Source organism: Ictalurus punctatus, chromosome 3 (assembly GCF_001660625.3).
Source record: "Ictalurus punctatus breed USDA103 chromosome 3, Coco_2.0, whole genome shotgun sequence".
Lineage (NCBI taxonomy): Eukaryota > Metazoa > Chordata > Actinopteri > Siluriformes > Ictaluridae > Ictalurus > Ictalurus punctatus.
In genome coordinates this window covers 16,077,287-16,096,212 of record NC_030418.2, presented here as the reverse complement: position 1 = coordinate 16,096,212, position 18,926 = coordinate 16,077,287, and the positions used below count along the sequence as shown (strand labels likewise).

The window sequence follows — 18,926 nt, the reverse complement described above, 5'->3', positions numbered from 1 at the left end:
GCCAGTAGGAAGACTGTCGACTCTAAATAGCCCCTAGACGTGAATTAGTGCATGAATGCATGTGTGCATGGTGACCTACAGCTGATTGGTCTCTCATCCAAGATGTATTCCCTCTCCATACACAGTGTTCATGGGATAGGATCCTGATTCACCATGACCCTGACCAGGATAAAGCAGTTACTGAATGAATGATTCAATGTATTGATGATGAAAGTGCATACTTCCAGTAGCCTATTATAATATTTGGTATTCTGTGGAAAGTTTCCATCACACTCACAAGTTCTTAGGCAGGGTGTATATGAAATAGCTAGCATTACTGTAAGTTCCTGAATCAACTGACAAAGAATGCAAATCTTGCCTCATCACAGTTATTTTATCACAAGTGAAAAGTACACACCATGGTGGCTATTTTAACACGATTAGTGAAAAATATCCCATGTCCTAGTAGCTGAACATCCCCACAATCTAGCTCAAGTATGTAGGTTTGTGTTGAATGTGGAGGTGGTTAAACTGAATGTTTATAAGCTGCAAACAATGCATTTATGACATCCTGCTGTGGGTTTATTGCAGTTTACTTCCTCATAAGGGTTTATAAAGCACCTAGGGTTAGGGGCTTCTGTCATAGTCAGTTTGATAATTATACTAGTTTGCTAATTATACAGGTTACGTATAATAATGTCTGTTTATCGTGCTTTTCTTGTCTTCAAATGAAGACAAGAAAAGCACGATAAACAGACATTATTATACGTAACCTGTATAATTCCACATACACTCTTTGGGTTCACTTTTAGGCAGTGGGATGTTGCTGACTCACAGCTCACCTTGCAACATGGCAAATATGCAGATGTGTACAATAGGTGCCTGGAAAGCCATGATATTTTACACTCCTCATGTAGTATCTTCAGCTCATCAAAAGAAAAAGAAAAAAGACTACTTCAAACATTTACATTAAATAGTGTGCCTACTGTAGTGCAATCATTGGGAGTGCTCTTGTTAGAAGAAAACTAGGATGCTAGGATGAGTTTAAGAAATAGTAGATAGGTGAGGAATAGTTGTAGTGTATTTTGAACATGAAATGAATAGTCGTAGCAAGCTGCATAAGTTCACAGAGATCGTGCAGCATGAAGGGTTTTGTAAAAATGTGACTTTGGTACAGTAGTAAACAGTACCTGTTAGCAACTGCTATATATCCAAAAAGTGGCAAACCATTATGCAGAAGAGTATTTATATTCTCAAAGTATCCACCATTGTCATCGAGGCATACAAGATGCAGAGTCTTTTGATATCTATCTTAATGGGCGGGAATTAACTTCACACTGTGTGACTGTGTCAAAATGGTTCAGTTGAAAGCGATATACAAAACACGCAACCACATGCGCTTCCTTGCTGTAGTGGAAAGCCAGAAGATTATAGTCCATGATTCAATTTAAACTGACCACCATGAAAGTAGGTCACTTCAATCTCAAGGTTGGTCAGAGTGTATAAAGACAAAGGAATCAACATGGTTTTATATATTGGTCGATCATGAACAGTGCATGAAAACTCTTTCTACAGACACTTTATTGATATACCGACACATGGATCACATACAGATCAAATGACGTTTTGCAGAAATAGAAATATACATTAAATATAACCACTGCATGAACAAACATTAAATGATCATTTTCACTGATCAGTAGTTTTGTACTGATTAAATATCTGCCTGATGTAAAACTCCACACCTATAATTTCATTTTTTTAAAAAAGTAAATTCCTCATGAACGCATAAATAATTACATTCTTCTGTCAGTCTCCCAATACAACTGCAACCTTAATAATGAGACAAACATTTCCCAGAGCAGTTCTTCTGAGCTCATTATAATGATTTCATTCATGGGCAACAAATACCACAAATGAAATACGAGACATTTACTTCAGAAAATGACATGAAACAAAACGATAAATATAAGCATATTAACAATAAATGTTCATTTTACCCCATATATACAAGCTGTGCAAGCAAGTTACACTTTCTTTTTAACCAAGTTAAGTCTCTTTCATCTTTTTTTTTCCATCAAACAGAGCAGCATCTGTAGGTAAAAGCATGTTTATAACAAAACAAAATATTAATAAAAAAAATGGTGAATGGTGTACAGATAATTCGCTGTTAAATTGCTGTTTCAGGATAAGACTGCCATCAAGTGGAAGCAAACAAAAGAGCACTGAACAGGATGATGACACTGAACCTTCTGCTGTTCTACACCTCTGTAAAGATGCTACAACATACGGTTAACTTACATAAAAAATAACATAAAAAAACAAGAATCTACTATTAGAAGCTCTCAGAAACAGAGAGTCTACTAGAGAAAATAATCAGTAGAAATACTACAAGTAAAACCATATCAGGCTCTACAGAATTTGTTCGGGGTACACGGTGGGAATCCAGAAAATATACACTCACTGTCCACTTTAATAAGAACACCTCATTTATGCAGTTATCCAATCAGCCAATCATGTGGCAGCAGCACAATGCATAAAATCATGCAGATACAGGTCAAGAGCTTCAACATCAAACATCAGAATGAAGAAAAAATGTGATCTCTGTGACTTTATCCGTGGCATGGATGTTGGTACCAGAAGGACTGGTCTGAATGTTTCAGAAACTGCTGATCTCCTGCGGTTTTCACACACAACATTCTCTAGAGTTTACACATAAGGGTGCGAAAAACAAACAAAAAAAACATACTGTGTGCTAGAGACTGTTGTGTGTGGAAATCTACAGAGATTTACATAGTTTATGAAGTACTCAAACCAACCCATCTGGTACCAACAACCATGCCACAGTTAACGTCACAGCCATCACACTTTTCCCCCATTCTGATATTTGATGTGAATCTTTTGACCTGCATGATTTTGTACATGATTGGCTAATTGCATAACTTTATAAATGAGCAGATGCACAGATGATCCTATTAAAGTGGACAGTGAGTGTATGCCACTATTTAAAGCAGTGTGTCCTAATGAAAAATAAAGTACTAACTCTATGTTGAGAAGACAATCATAATTCCCCTTTCAGTCATGCTCACATGCTTTCACGTACTGGTATATAATCAGTATTAAACGTGTAGAGCAGCCAGGAGAAATATAGGCTTTGTGTCACTAGTTTTACTCACACAAGACGTAATCAAATCTGAATGATTAAGGCGGATTGTTCAGTGCAACCATTGTGTCATTGGCAGATCATTTCCAGTGATCTGTGTTAAGTGATGTTCCCCTGATCCACATGTGAACATGGTGAGCAGTGCTCCTACAACACTCCCAGAAGCTGTGTACAGTTTTGTTCCTGGTGTGGAGGTGAAGATACCTGCTCTAGTTCAAGTGCAGGACTTGCTTCATAAAATCGTAAGTGGTGAAGGCAACGGCTTGCGAAGGTACACAGCGGATGTAGTTGAGAGACAGGCCACGGTACAGTCCCTTTTTAATCCCGTACTGATTATATACATGCTTAAGGGTCTTTGTAAGGGAGCTAGGCAAAAAAACAAAAACAAAAACAAATTATATATAAAACTAATATTAGAATGATTAGAAACATCATTCTTTGATTGCCTCATTTAACACTAGTATATTATTTACTACCAGTTGTAAATACGATATAAAGCAGCGGTTCTTAACCTTTTAGCAAGTGCGGCCCACTTTTAAGAACGACAATGCTTTGCGACCATCGCTCACAACCACCCTCCAACCAACCCCCCGTGCACAATGGTGCGGACTACTCACTCAGTGGGATGGTTGCGCTTGGATAGGGGATGCTAGGCAGTCTTGTTGTGCCTCAGTAGGCCTGACCATAAGTCTGGTGCTATTCTTGTTCTTTATGTACACCAGTGCTGAAAAAACAGCCTCACAGAGATAGGCTGATGCGAAGGGAAGTGTTTTTTTTTTTTTCAATGCCATGTCTCAGTATCTGGCATGCACAGATTGCACGGATATCCGCCAGCGGCTTCTCTGTGAATCTATGTGTACAATCGGTTAAAATAAACGTTTTTCTGCAACACCCTTCAGACCCTCCGGTTAAGCGACCCCCCGGTTAAGAACCGCTGATATAAAAAATAAACACTACAATCTCCAAGACTATATTTATAATCATACTTGACTTACAGATATTTGTCGGCGTCAGGGAGTGCTGCTCCCAGCTGCATTCTCCTCCGGGCAACATCCAGAGGATATCTAAATGATCAAGAGAGATTATTAATCTACAGATATAATAGTTTCAAGTATCAAGTGTATCCTTGACACATTTTCAGACTTGTTAAAAGGGTTTTTCCAGCTATCAAACAGAATTTTGGCTTCCATTTAAACCCAGCAAATGTGTGACTAAGACAGAAATCTAAATATAGATCAGCTATATTTAGCTCCTATTGAGCAGAGCAGAGCAGAACAGAACAGAACAAAGGATTGTTCTGAATGAGAATGTTACTCATTAATTAAAACCACTACATCAACATTAACTCATGTTACTTATTTACTTTTACTGATGCTATGCTGTGTCATGTCCAAATTTAGGTTTAGGAGCCTGCAGCTGATCAATTATTCCTTTGTAACCTTGGCGAGCAGAAAAGCATCTTGGAATGTAGCTCACAATGCAGCAAAGGTTTCATGGTTCAGTCTTCTGAGATGCTTTTCTGCTACAAAATGGCCAATTGGATAACAGCATAAATGGGCAGATGTTCCCAATAAAGTGGCCGCTCTGTGTACAAGATCATGCATAAAACAGCAATATTCCAATAGTGTAGCATCAAAAAAAAAATATCAAGAAATTAAAAAAAAAAAAAAAAAAAAAACATACTAATAAAGTTTGTCCTCGCAATTATGGTTTATACATTTGATTTATTATGGGTCATGAGGCGTCAAAAGCCACTATATATTTTTTTCCCTCTATGTTTGTACACATGGGTATGACTTACGATATAGTTTGAGCGATGGCCCCTGCTACTCCTCCACATAGCAGGTTAACGTGTGTCTTCAGAACCAGGACATCAGGGTTGTCCAGAGACGGCTTTCCCAGGAGCTCTGGGAAATGAGCCAGTCCCAGACTCTTCAACGTTCCAAATGTAAAAAAAGAAAATCCTGGAAGAAATAAAAAAATTAATAAAAATTCAGTACACACAATGCACATACTGAAAAAGAATAGTATAAAGCCAGTAATATCACATTTAAAGTTACAATGAGGCCCTGATTTATTAAAGTTAAACAAGTGCAAACTTGACAACATTTACAAAAACATTCAAGCTGATTTACTAATAGGGTTTATAGTGGAATGTGTCATTGACAAGAGCACAATACATTGTATTTTATATGTTTGCATTAATAATTATGCCAAATAATTGAATACTCCAATGTTATTTTGAACCAGCAATGCAAATGACTAGGCCTGAAAGTGTTATGTTTGTAGTGTGTTTTGTGTCATTGTCTTGTTGCATGATGAAAATATTCCAATTAGATGCATTTCTCTGTAAACCCACAGATAGAAAGTTTCTGAACAGTTCTGAATTTATTCTGCTGCTACCATAATGAGTTACATCATCAATACAGATTCGTGAGCCTGTTCCAGAAGCAGCCATGCAAGCCAAAACCATGACACTACCTCCACCATGTTTCAAAGATGAGCTTGCCAATATTTTTGATCACTTGAAAAATGCATGAATTCAAACAGAATGTGCCATGTTCTAAGTTTGTAAATATGAGGAAATAGATGCTGAAATTCTGATAAGTCATCTCATAGTCATCTTTTGATCTCAAACCCAAAAACAAAAGTATTGGCCTTGATGTTCCAATACTTTTGGAGGGGAATGTATTCCTCATGAACAGAATGCACATTTATATCTACACTACTTTTCAAAGCTTCCCACTGACTTCAGTCATGTTTGTTTCAGCCCTCTGATATCTAAACTCACCATAGCTATAGAGAACAATTAGTTATTTGCATGTTGTTAGGTCTCCTAATTTGCAAGTGATGTCATTTGCCCAATACTGTTTTGTATATCATCCACAACACATCCACTGACTGAATGCAGAATTTATCCAATGCACACAGGAAATTAGTGCCTAAATCAGGGCCTAAGCGTAAAAAAAACACAGTAAGAAATGACAACCAACTGAAAAAAAAAAAAGCTTAACCTGCATAGGGAGCCATGCCAATGATGGTTGGAATTAAACCATGGTAGAACCCAGGGATACCCCCCTCCTTTGAAGAGAAAACACAATTGAAAAAAATGATACGAGAAAACAATTCTCATTCAAACTCCGCGTCCCTCTTATACCTTAAGGTAGATGGTCTGGAAGGCGTTTCCTATGCCAGTGTATCCATGCTCCCCGGTCACCTGAAACGCCAGGCGAGCACGAATAACATCAAGAGGATAAGTACAAATTACTGCAGTCATTCCTATAGAAGAAGTGGAAACACAGAGCGACACACTCAGCATCAGTAAATATTATTAATACACCCATTTGTACCTCTAAAAACTAAGAAAAATATCTTTTCTTATCTAAGTGGGAGGCCAATATTACACACCTGCCATAGATCCAGCCATCAGCCGATGAACATGCCCAGATATACCAAGCTGCGTACTAAGGAACTAAAAAACACAAAGTAAAATTAGAAACACTACCACAGTTAAACAGAACACTCATGCATATATAATTGTAGAGCTTATACATTTATGTGAATAATGTGAAGCACCTTTTTATAGTTGTCAAAGGCCATAAACTGAATGGCTCCGTATGGAAAGATCCTGACCATCATGGCCCCATTTCCTTTGTAGAGCCCGAGGAAGCCCTCTTTTTTTGGTACAGCCCTGAGTGTAGCAAACACTCCTACAACGTGCACAAACATACAGTATACTATAGAGTTCGGTATCAGGTTGGTTTACCATTACAAGTACAATGCAAATAAAACTATTACCTTGCTCTAATCTGCAACAAGTATTACTTACCTAAGTGTTTGTAATGAGGATTATGAGCTTGAAGTAAAATTTTCACTCTGTCTAGAGGTGCAATAGTGGTCTTGGCACAGCATCCTGCTACACCTATATAAGCAAACAAATGACACACCATATTTAAATTATGGGCACTTAATCCTTTCACCTCGCTGGCTCACGTTGGCAGTCAAGGACAAAATGAGTTTGTGTAAAGGTCATATGACGGAACAAGCTGCATAAATCTCAAGCCACTGTAAAAGTATGGGTCATTTTCTAGGCCAAAAACAATGTCACTCTTAACCCACATTCCTCAGTGGGTAGTCCCTAATCTACGTCAAGCAATGAAACATGTCTTTTACAAGTAGAAAACATAATCCAACGTGTTTATAAAGTTTTCGACTTATGAGCCTTTTAAATATGAATAGACCTGACCATAAACCTGGAATATGCCATATATACTGTATATAAACACACACCAAAACACAGTTTGCCTATGTGGGTGTTCTGATGATACAGACCATTCATGAGATCCAGCAAACTGCAGTATTTCGATTTCATGCAGTGCATGCAAGGTCAAGCCAATGGATTATCAATGTTGCAAATCATGTTGTAATCACAATGTGTAGCAACATAATTACGCTAGAAATTTCCTCCATGTTCTAAAGCTTTACACAGTGAGACCTCACTATTTTGCACTCCATGTGGGACTGAATACACACACCTGTTTCACTTGTATTAGACCATGTACAACTTATTCGACTAGAAGATATATTGACCAGCTTTACCTCCTGCTACAAAGGAGCGGAGGAAGTAGTAGTAGTCCCTTTGCACAGTGTTTCCTCCCGCAATCTGAGACCGACCAGCGGAGGAGACAGATGCCTCGGTTGTCATGTTGTGTGAATCAGCGCTCAGGCACAGGCATGTCTTCAGCAGAATCTAAAAATTTAATAGCCCAATTTAAACAATTTAATAATCATTTAAAATAATTATAATAATAATAATAATAATAATAATAATAATAATAATAATAATAATTACACTAACCATTAAGAAAGAAAAGCAAAAAGGCTGTACAAACCAGCATAACTCATAATACTGGAGTGTGTAATTTCATACATATTTCTCATTGGATAATGTTGGTACAAACAATGCAAACTTTGTCGCATCTCTGTATCATTAGAATTATAATATATTTGTTTTAAAATGAGTTAATTATTGCAAATCTGTAAAAGAAAAATTCCTAGCTGAAGATTTTTTAGTGCTACAGTGTAAATTTACTTCATTACCACTCTCTAGTGTAAACCCTACACATAGTGATGTTACAGGCAAGTCCATAAGTATTTGGACAGTGACACCATTTTTTAAAATTATGTCTCTGTACACTGCCACAATGCATTTGAAATGACGAAATCAAGATATGATTGAAGTGTAGACTTTCAGCTTTAATTCAAGGGGTTTAACAAAAATATTGCATTAACCATTTAGGAATTACAGCCTTTTTTTTCTACAGAGTCCCTCCATTTTCACAGGCTCAAAAGTAATTGGACAATTGACTGATAGTAGATTTATGGCCAGGTGTGGACTATTTCCTCATTATTTCCTGACAAATTATGGAGATATCTGGAGTTGATTCCAAGTGTTGAATTTGCATTTGGTAGATGTTCATGGGAGCTCTCAATATGCGGTCCAAAGAGGTGTCGATGCAATTAAAGGAGGCCATCATTAGGCTAGAAAAAAACCCAGACCTATCAGAGAGATAGCAGAAACTTTAGGAGTGGCCAAATCAACATTTTGGTATATCACCACCAAAAGGCCTGGAAGACCATTGAAGACAAGTAAATTGGATGATCACAGAATTCTTTCCTTGTTAAAGAAAAACCCTTTCACAACATCTAGCTAAGTCAAGACCACTCTGGAGGAGGTAGGCATATCATTATCAAAGTACAATCAAGAGACACCTTCATGAATGTAAACACAGAGGGTTTACCTCAAAATGCAAACCACTGGTAACACTCAACAACAAAAAGTACAGATTAGACTTTGCTTAAAAAAAAAACCTGACCAGTTCTGATGCAAGATTAACTTGTACCAGAATGATGGTAAGAGAAGAGTGTGTGGAAAAAGAAAGGAAGGGCTCATGATCCAAAGCATACCACATCATCTATCACACATGTGGAGGTAGTGTTATGGCATGGGCATGTATAGCTGCCAATGGAACTGGGTCACTGGTGTTTATTGATGATGTGACTGCTGAAGCATAAAGAGCCATACCTTCTGCTCTGATTCACTCAAATGCTGCAAAACTGATAGGATGGCACTTCACAGTACACATGGAAAATGACCCAAAATGTACGGCGAAAGCAACCAAGACTTTCGTAAGGCAAAGAAATTAAATGTTCTTAAAATGTCCAATGACCTTAACCAAATTTGTAAGTGCTTTTCACATACTGAAGACAAAACTGAAGGCAGAAAGACCTATAAACTAGCAGCGACTGAAGAAGGCAGTCATTGACTGCAGAGTATTTGCAAGTATTGAAAATAATCCTAATATTTATGATTATCTTAGTTTGTTCAATTGCTTTCGAACCTGTGAAAATGGAGGGACTCAGTTTAAAGTGGAACGCCAACACTTCAACCACATCTTGACTGCTTCATTTCAAATCCATTGCGGTGGTGTACAGAGGCAAAAGTACAAAAACTGTGTCGCTGTCCAAATACTTATGGATCTGACTATGTCCTTTATACATTTAAAATCAAATGATCGTTAAAGTCACGCCATCACGAAGGCTATATACTATACACGACATTATCTAGACCAGGTGTTCTGGTGCTTATTTCACAAACATTATTTAAATGTGTACAATCATGTTTGGTTTATTTATTAGATTTTATTCGCTGACGCAACACATTAGTCAACATTCAACAATCAACATTATTAAAAGGCTACTTGTTGTTTTTTTCAGATGTTTTGTGACGTTTTGGATTAAACCCCTTCAAATATCTATAAGTCTATAATAACTCAATAATAAACATAATAACTTTGATCATGCTGGACTGTGAGTTCCACCACTGTAACAAGATTAAAAAGGGATTGATCTCCTGGATATTCTTCACTGACCTCTGTTTGAAAACCTAAGCAGATAGTTGCTAGCTAAGTAGCTGTCAACAGATCCGGTCAGTAAAGCAATGGATTACCGCAGAGACCGGATCTTCAGTGTAACGTAGATCTACCGACAATATTTGAGCTATTTTGCATGCAGGAACCTGTGTTTAAGGACAGAAAGCCCCCAGGATATAAAACAAGCCTACCCAACAGTAACGTCAACTATCAGTCGATGTTTTCCTACGCGGACTTTGCGCCTGTCCCGTGTGATCCCGTGTGATCCTGTATGATCTTGTGTGATCGTTAACACACGCAGCAGTTCCGGATCACAGCGTTATTCCATTTCCATGCCAAATTTCATGATTAGCTACATTAGCTAGCTCTTGAATGATACTAGACTGTGAATCTAATGCAGTAACGTTAATGGGTTCAAATGTCTTCCATCGTAGACCGTATCGATCAGGTTAAACCATCATGATGCCCGAGGTTTCCTCACAAGCCGAATTCGGGACATTAGAGACAAACTTCGCACGTGTGTCTTTCACTGGCTGTCTTGGGTCCTCATTATAGGGTGCGTCTCAAATCGATTTCTAGTACAACAAACTAGGGATCTGAGGGATGGGTTTGACGGTAGTTTGTGGTTAGTATATCCAGTCGTGGGTTTCAATTCAATTCAGTTTTATTTGTATAGCGATTTTTACAATGGACAGCTTTACGGAAACATATAAACACAGGATACTAATTTTAAGTATGTGGATTACTCCCTATTGAGCGAGCCGGTGGCAGTGGTGGCAAGGAAAAACTCCCTAAGATGATATGAGGAAGAAACCTTAAGAGGAACCGGACTAAGAAGCGAACCCGTCCTCATCTGGGTAGCAACTAGTGTGAAAGTAAAAGAAAGGTCATTATGGTTTTTATATTAAGTCTTTGTTGAACTAGTCCATGGGTTCCCAAACTGTTCCAGGGCAAGACCCCCCAAATGGCATAAACATTTGACCGAGGCCCCCGTTTTGCAAGATGTCTTTAAAACACATGAAAAATACAGACTTCTGAATATACCCCCCCCCCCCTTTTTTTTTTTATTAATAATTACATTTTACATTTTTACTATACATTACATTAGGAACGGACTGTGTGGGTGGGTATGTGGGTGGTTGTCTGAGAGTGAGAAAGAGAAAATCATGTATTTATTTTTGAGGCCCCCCGGGCGCCCCCTGGTGGCCCCCAAGGTGACCTCGGCCCCCACTTTGAAAACCACTGAACTAGTTCACTGTTCACTAAAGGAGACCTGAGTGCAAAACTGCATGTGGTAATTGTAGTCTCAAGGCCGTAGCAGCAACCGTAGTCCCAGCAACCACAGCGAGAATGTCCATGTAGAATTGAGGTCTAAAACTATTTCATGGTAAGTTTTTCAAGCAGTACCATCCTAATCAATCTCCAGGCTGTAGCCTCCAGTTTCATCTCCAGTTCTACGAATTCTGTCCTAACACAGACCGATGACCTCAAATCACCAAGACTTTGTAAACTGATTCGCATGTTAGAGCAGGGATCATGAAGTGCAGATCTTGGGTTGATACAAAATGCAATTCATTGTGTGTTCTCTGTGTAAATGGTTGGGTTCTGTGCGGAAAGTATAGTGATAAAGTCTCCAATAAATAAATATACGTTTACCTAATGTGTCTGATATACAGCTGGATTGTGTTTATAATATCAGTCTATGTCGTCATTATAAGACAATGTTATACTTATTTATTTAGTTAGTTAGTTAATTGTTTATTAATTTTGGCCTATGGTTGCAAAAAGTTGAAGAATCCCTGTCTTAGGTTATTGGAGACCTAAAGCCAACCCATAGAAAATATCATGTCATGGCAGCAGGATGATATGCTCTGCGTCCCAATTCACATACTTATACTATGCACTATAAGTATGTACCCTTTTTGTAAACAATAAGCATACATACTTCTGAGTGTGTAGCAAAAGAGTATGCAAGTACTGGGACATACTAACACATCGTGAAACGGATGAGAGCACTGTCACCGTAAACACACTCCTCGTTGCATTTCAGATTTTCTTCATTAATTATTCCTTATTTGATTTATACTATATAATTGAATCTATTATCCCCTTGATTTGTTTTTCCACATTTCATTTACACCTCTCTAAAATACATCCTTGCATTCGGCGAAGTAAACCGTCACAGAACCCCTTCTCCCTCGCGCAAGGAGTTGTGGGAAATATTAGCTGAAAAGGCGTCCACAGATCCACAAATCTACAGGAAATAGTAGACCATCTGGGTATCTTATGGATACTTATTACAACATACTTCGATTTGGGATATACTAATTCTCATCTCGGATACTATTTAGTACGGTTAGTATGCCACTTGGGACGCAGCGTTACGAAAAGCCTTTACGTGGCTTTTAAGTGTCCGAAGCCCGAGTTGATGTCATGCAGAAAAAGACGCCGATTTGAGACAAACCCATTACATACCTTTCTGTCGCATAAGTATTACGTCATTAGTAAGCGGCAATTGACCGTCAGTGTAAAAGCATGGTTTTAACCATTTTAGTTTTATGATTAAACTGCAATTTAATGCTAAGATAACAACAACAACAACAACAACAACAACAACAACAATAATAATAATAAAACATTATATTGTATAATATTATGTACTATTATTATTCCAAAATTATAACAAATACATACAACACACCAAGAAACTTAGTTTTAATTGTATTGAAAGTTAATATCAGCAGATTTATTGATATTTTCATTTCACTGCTCATGAAATCTTTGATAAAAAAATGTTTTGTCATATTTGATCATATTATTGTTATAATTATTATATATTATTATATATTATTATATTATCATTTAGGCTACTGCAATCTCTAGTGTAATCTAAAAGTTGGCCTAATGCTCTGTTTGCATAAGACCTTCCCTGGCATTTTAAACATGGTTTGCTTTTATGAGTGTGTGCAAAATGCTCGTGTTTAAAAGGAGAATTCTAGGTCAGGTCAAGGTCAAGAAAACCTAAATGAATTTTATGCAACAGATATTGAATAAAAGCATGCATTGCTGCAACATAGAACAACATAACTTTCATTAATTTAGTTTATATACGGCATTGTTTCATGTGTCATTATGTTAGATTTTCTGGATTTGACCTCAGCCTGCCTACTGTGGACATCATATTGGGAATTTCCTATGCTATCTGTTTATACTTGCAGATTTGTGTGCTGATACACAAAATCTTGAAACATTTAGCATTTCTTTATTGGCAGTCATTGGGCTTTCAAGAAAAACTATTAAAGTGCATCTGATGTTGCTTCTCAGGATTCTTGATTATGTGTCAAATGCAATCTATAATGACAGATGTAAATGTTGAAGATCTACAACACTAACGCTTAACGTACTGTAATAGTATGATTACCCATAATCTTTTTAATAATTATCTGTATAAACAATACTAGTCTGAACACTAATAAAAATAATCATTCTAATATTACTAATAACATTAATAATTATTATTATTATCTAAAATTAGGTTAACTAGCATGCTAATAGCATGATGACATTTAAGACTTTATAATGATTTGCTTAGTTGAAAAAAAAAAACTTTCAATCTATAATTTTGGCACTTTCATTGTGACCTCATTAGTCAATATCACATAACTGAAAATAAAGAGAGAGAAAAAAAATTAGAGGAGGTACTTTTCTTCCTCCCATGATCTTCAGGAAATTTGGATGCTACAAATTCCTGTAAAACATGTGACTTGTGGAATAATTCAAATATTTCATAAAGGGTGAAGATGAGCAAGTAAGAGGGTTGAATGAATGTGGGGAAATCAAATTGCCTATATTGGATGCTAGGCAGCATGCTTGCAAAGTGTATAGCATCACTGCCTCACAGCTTCAGAGTTCCTGGTTTGATCCAGTATCTGAGTGGGTTTCCTCTGGGTTCTTCGGTTTCCACCCACTGTCCAAAAACATGCCTGTAGGTGGATTGGCCACACTAAAGTGTCTGTGAATGGTTTCCTGTGATGGACTGGCTTCCCATCCAGGGTGAATTCCCAGGCCTCGCACTTCAGATCCACCACAAACTTACCAGGATAAAGCAGCTATGGAAGATGAATACATGAAAACAATGAATGACTTAGGTTTCACTCTTGTGATATTAAACAGGTTAAGTACTATTAATTATTATATTTCAGGGTAAAGTATAGTTGTAGTGGTCTAAGACTGGCAAAAATAATGTTTCTTAGTGCTGTAGAGTTTTTTTTTTTTTTTTAGTTATTGTTTTAGATTAATTATCTACATTTTCTTACGACACAGGGAGGAGAGGCGGGAGCAGGTGCAGATCAACGTCTTTATTTTACACGTAAATCAATAAACAAGGAAAACGCAGTCTCGACAAGAAAATGAGAAACTGGATGCGAGGCAGGAAACTGAACAGGACATGGAAACTGAACAGGACATGGAAACTGAACAGGACATGGAAACTGAACAGGACATGGAAACTGAACAGGACATGGAAACTGAACAGGACATGGAAACAAGACCGCTTAGCATACTAACGCATTCAACTTTCACTTATTTATTAACGGATAATACTGCGCCCCGTGCACAGCAAAACGAGGGGTTTAAATAACCAACATAATCAAACTAAAATACAGACACCTGGAGTAAATTAAGCGTCTCGTGCACGCGCCCGCTCTGCAGCAGTCTTTGCGCTTTGACGCCGCAGCGCCATCTGCCGGCGGGAGCGTAACACATACAGGTTTGGAACAGCTTGAGGGTGAGTAAATCATTTTGTTTAAGTCATTTGTCTGGCTAGATGACACAGTCATGTCGTTTTACAGAGACATTATGACAATAAAGACAATCAAATTATATATTTTTTTCTTTGGAACAGCAGAAAAAGAGGCTAAACTGACAAGAACAGGAAAAAAGTTAGCAGTATAAACACAGTGGAACTTTTTCATAATTGGTCTGCTCTACAGTTTGGATCATATTATTCACTATATCTGTGCATAATGAGATGAAAGGCCTACCTGGGGTAGAGAGTGAGTAAATCTGAAATATAATAAACCATCAAATCTAACTTGTTTTTGTATTGTAATACACACTGACGTTACTGTAGTTATTTTGGTCCTAATTATAAAGGTCTTGCATTGTATACAGTTGTGAACAAAAGTTTGCACACCCCTTGCAGAATCTAAATCTTAATACTGTTAACAAAATAAAAAGCATCATAAAAATCCCATGTTGTTTTTTATTTAGTACTGTCCTGAATAAGCTATTTCACATGACAGATGTTTACATGTAGTCCACAAAACAAGATAATATCTGAATTTCTAAAAAATAAATAAATAAATTTACCCCGTTCAAAAGTTTACATGTCCTTGATTCTTAATAAAAGTGTAAATTGTTATTATTTTATTTAAAGATCTTTTTTTTTCCATTTAGTACTGCCCTTCAGACACTATATAAGATAGTTACATGTCTCCCAGAAGACAAAATACTAACAATTTACACCAATAATCCTGTTCAAAAGTTTACACCCCCCTGGCTCTTAACGTATCGTGTTACCTTCTTGAGCATCACTGAATGTTTCCATCTTTTTTTTATCATAGAATTTTTATTGGAAAATTGAATTTTACATATTATAACACCCCATCCAACAACCCCCAAAAAATAATCACAGCCAAAACCAAAAGAAAGGGGGGAAACAAAAAAAACAACAACAAACAAACAACCAGAAAAACAAAAACAAACAAACAAATAAATAAAGAGAGAGGGGGGGGAAAAAAGAGGGTAAGATGATTAGTATTTACCGTCTACCTTTCCTCAATCCACCTCCAGGGTGCGTACATCAGTGAAGTATGTAATAAACTGTTGCCATTTTCCCAAAAATGATTCACCCCTGCCTCTGACGTTATACTTGATTTTTTCAAGTTTTAAAAAGAAGATTAAATCTTTAAGCCAGATTTAGAGGGGGGTTGTGGAGAGGTCCAAGACAGCAATATTCTGCGCCGAGCAAGCAACGATGCAAAAGCCACAACACTAGCTTGTTTATGGTTCAGAGGCTGACGCTGAGATGGAACACCAAAGATGGCAATTAAAGGGCAGACATCCAATTTGATTTTAAGAACGTCGGACATAGTTTCGAAGAAAGAGTTCCAAAAGTTCTGCAGTTTGGGACAGAGTGCAAACATATGACTGAGGTTACAGAGCAAAAGTCTGCATTTTTCACACATCAGGAACATTGGGATATATTTTAGATAGTTTACTCCTAGAGAGGTGAGCTCTATGGACCACTTTAAATTGTATGAAACTAAGTCTAGCACATGACATGGCGGTACATATATTATCTAACACTCTGCCCCAGTAATCATCCTCAAGCTCCAGGCCCAATTCCTCTTCCCAAGCACTAATGGTTTTGATATTGTAAGAATCGTCCTGAGACCAGATCGTTGCATATATCCGTGAAATAATGCCACCCTTATGAGGATTCAGCTTGAACACCTCTTCCCATGCAGATTTCGTCGGCAAGGAGGGAAAACCAGCCAATAGGCAGGAGACACAATGCCTAGTTTGTAAGAAACAGAATAGGTGAGACGGAGGCAGGCTGAATGACGAGTATAATTCAGAAAAGTTTGCAAACACATTATTAATGAAAAGATCCTCAAAGCATTTCAGACCCTTCTTTTCCCAAAAAGAGAATGTGGAATCTATAAAGGAGGGGGGAAAGAGGTGGTTATTACATATAGGTGCCATGATTGAAGCCGAGATAGATTTAAAAGGACGGCGAAACTGATAGAAAATTTTTAGAGAGGTACATACTATTGGATTATCCGTGTGTTGTGAAAGGGATATAGGAAGGGAGGAGAACACCATAGCAGGGAGGGAGGTTGAAATACCAGACTTTGCTTCTAAGTGGTACCATGGAAGAGAGGGGGCCTGCACCCAGAGCACCAGTTTCTGAATATTAGCCACCCAATAATAATACATGATATTGGGCAATGAGAGGCCACCACTTAGTCAACTCTTCTGAAGTGAAAATTTGGAAACCCTGGGAGTTTTTCCTGCCCATATAAAAGAGGAGATTAATTAGTCTATAATCTTGAAGAAAGATTTGGGTAAAAACAAAGGAATGGACTGAAAAGGGTAGAGGAATTTTGGAAGAATGTTCATTTTCACCTGTTTATTCTACCAAGAGGGGATAATGGTAGAGGTGCCCATCTTTGAAAGGCTGACTTCATGTATGAAATTAAGGGTGTCAAATTCACCGCCATTAATGCAGAATAGGAACAGGTGACATTAACTCCGAGATATTAGAATTTTGAATCCTCCAAACGAAAAGGTATTTCAGTCGGTTTTATTTTTTGGCCAGATTGGTTTATGGGTAAGCATTCACTCTTTTGTAGGTTCAGTTTATACCCGGAAAATTTCCCAAAGTCATTTAATACGCGTATTATCCCTGGAATAGATGCAATTGGATCTGTAACATAAAGTAGTAAGTCATCAGCATACAGGGCTAATTTATGTTCAATTCCTTTGCGGATTATACACTGAAATACAGAAAGGGTTCTAAGCGTTATCGAGAGAGGCTCAATCGCTATGGCAAAAAGTGAGGGAGACAGAGGACATCCCTGGCGCGCACCCCGAGACAAAGTCAAATAGTCAGATTCAGCATCGTTGGTATATATGGAAGCTTGCGGTTCCACATATAATAAACGGATCCATGATATCAGTCCATCCCCAAAGCCGAACCTCTTTAGCACTATAAAAAGATATTCCCATTCTATCCAATCAAACGCCTTCTCTGCATCCAGAGAGATGACCACTTCAGAGGAGTCGCTGTTTTGTTTTGAATCTAAAATACTAAGAAGAGTATGAATATTAGAAAAGGAATGCCGTCCTCTTATAAATCCGGTTTGCTCCTCTGAAATAATGCTAGGGAGAATCCCCTCTAAACGAGAGGCCAAAAGTTTGGCTAAAATCTTGACATCACCATTGAGGAGGCTAATAGGTCTGTACGAATGACATAATGCTGGGTCCTTCCCATCTTTAAGCAACAGAGTTATAGATGCTTGTCTCAATGTTTTTGGCAGCGTACCTTTCTAAGGATTCCTCGAATACAGCCAGAAGTAATGGGGCCAATGCAAAATGAAATTTCTTATAAAATTCGGAAGGAAACCCGTCCGGGCCAGGCGATTTCTTAGATTGCAATGAATTGATCGAGTTAATGATCTCATCTAAGGTGATGGTGCTGTCAAGTTCAGACGCCAATAGAGGGTCAACGCTGGAAAAATCAATATTTCTAAGAAAATTGTCCATGTTACCTGAATTGTCAGGAGCTCCAGCTGTGTCTAAAAACAGTCGTGGATCATCCAGGTAATGACACAAAGTATTAAGAATCCAGGATATGTAAACTTTTGAACGGGACAATGATTATTATTATTATTATTATTATTATTATTATTATTATTATTATTATTATTATTAAAATAAATTCAGCTTTTACTTTATCTTGTGGATTATATGTAAACATCTGTTATGTGAAATAGCTTATTCAGGACAGTACTAAATAATAAAAAACAACATGGGATTTTTTATGATCCCTCTTATTTTGATAACAGTATTAAGATTGAGCAGATTCTGCAAGGGGTATGCAAACTTTTTGGGCACAACTGTATGCTATATAAATAATGTATTTGGGCCTTTATTACACAGAGAACTAAAAAAGATCACCCCACTAAATGGTTTGGTCTCCCCCCCCCCCCCCAATGTTCAGGATGTGGTTACAGCCCTGGTTTAAGAAAACGTTGATCTTTACATTACATACATAGTTAAGTTAA

At 37.5% G+C, this 18,926-nt stretch overlaps 1 protein-coding gene across 3 annotated transcripts; it reads right to left on the bottom strand.

Annotated features, from left to right (window-relative positions):
- Positions 1 to 1,542: 1,542 nt before the first annotated feature.
- Positions 1,543 to 10,642, bottom strand: slc25a16 (solute carrier family 25 member 16). 3 transcript variants are annotated; one of them, XM_053679661.1, is made up of 10 exons: positions 10,152 to 10,642; positions 7,742 to 7,892; positions 6,972 to 7,064; positions 6,719 to 6,852; positions 6,551 to 6,614; positions 6,300 to 6,421; positions 6,157 to 6,223; positions 4,944 to 5,106; positions 4,138 to 4,206; positions 1,543 to 3,508 (listed from the first exon to the last, which is right to left on the bottom strand). In XM_053679661.1, exons 2-10 carry the CDS (start codon positions 7,845 to 7,847, stop codon positions 3,352 to 3,354), a joined length of 975 nt encoding a protein of 324 aa, XP_053535636.1. In that variant the 5' UTR covers positions 7,848 to 7,892; positions 10,152 to 10,642; the 3' UTR covers positions 1,543 to 3,351. The 3 variants fall into 3 exon arrangements, with proteins under 3 accessions (XP_053535636.1, XP_017320484.1, XP_047010199.1); XM_017464995.3 differs by having other exon boundaries at positions 10,266 to 10,641; XM_047154243.2 differs by having other exon boundaries at positions 10,075 to 10,227.
- Between the last annotated feature and the right edge of the window lie 8,284 nt (positions 10,643 to 18,926).

Coding starts and splice junctions, on each gene's coding strand:
- slc25a16 (XM_053679661.1), bottom strand. CDS start 7,847: ATGACAACCGAGGCATCTGTCTCCTCCGCTGGTCGGTCTCAGATTGCG. Junction 7,065..7,741: donor CCGCTCCTTTGTAGCAGGAG/GTAAAGCTGGTC, acceptor TTGCTTATATAG/GTGTAGCAGGATGCTGTGCC. Junction 6,853..6,971: donor TCCTCATTACAAACACTTAG/GTAAGTAATACT, acceptor TGCACGTTGTAG/GAGTGTTTGCTACACTCAGG.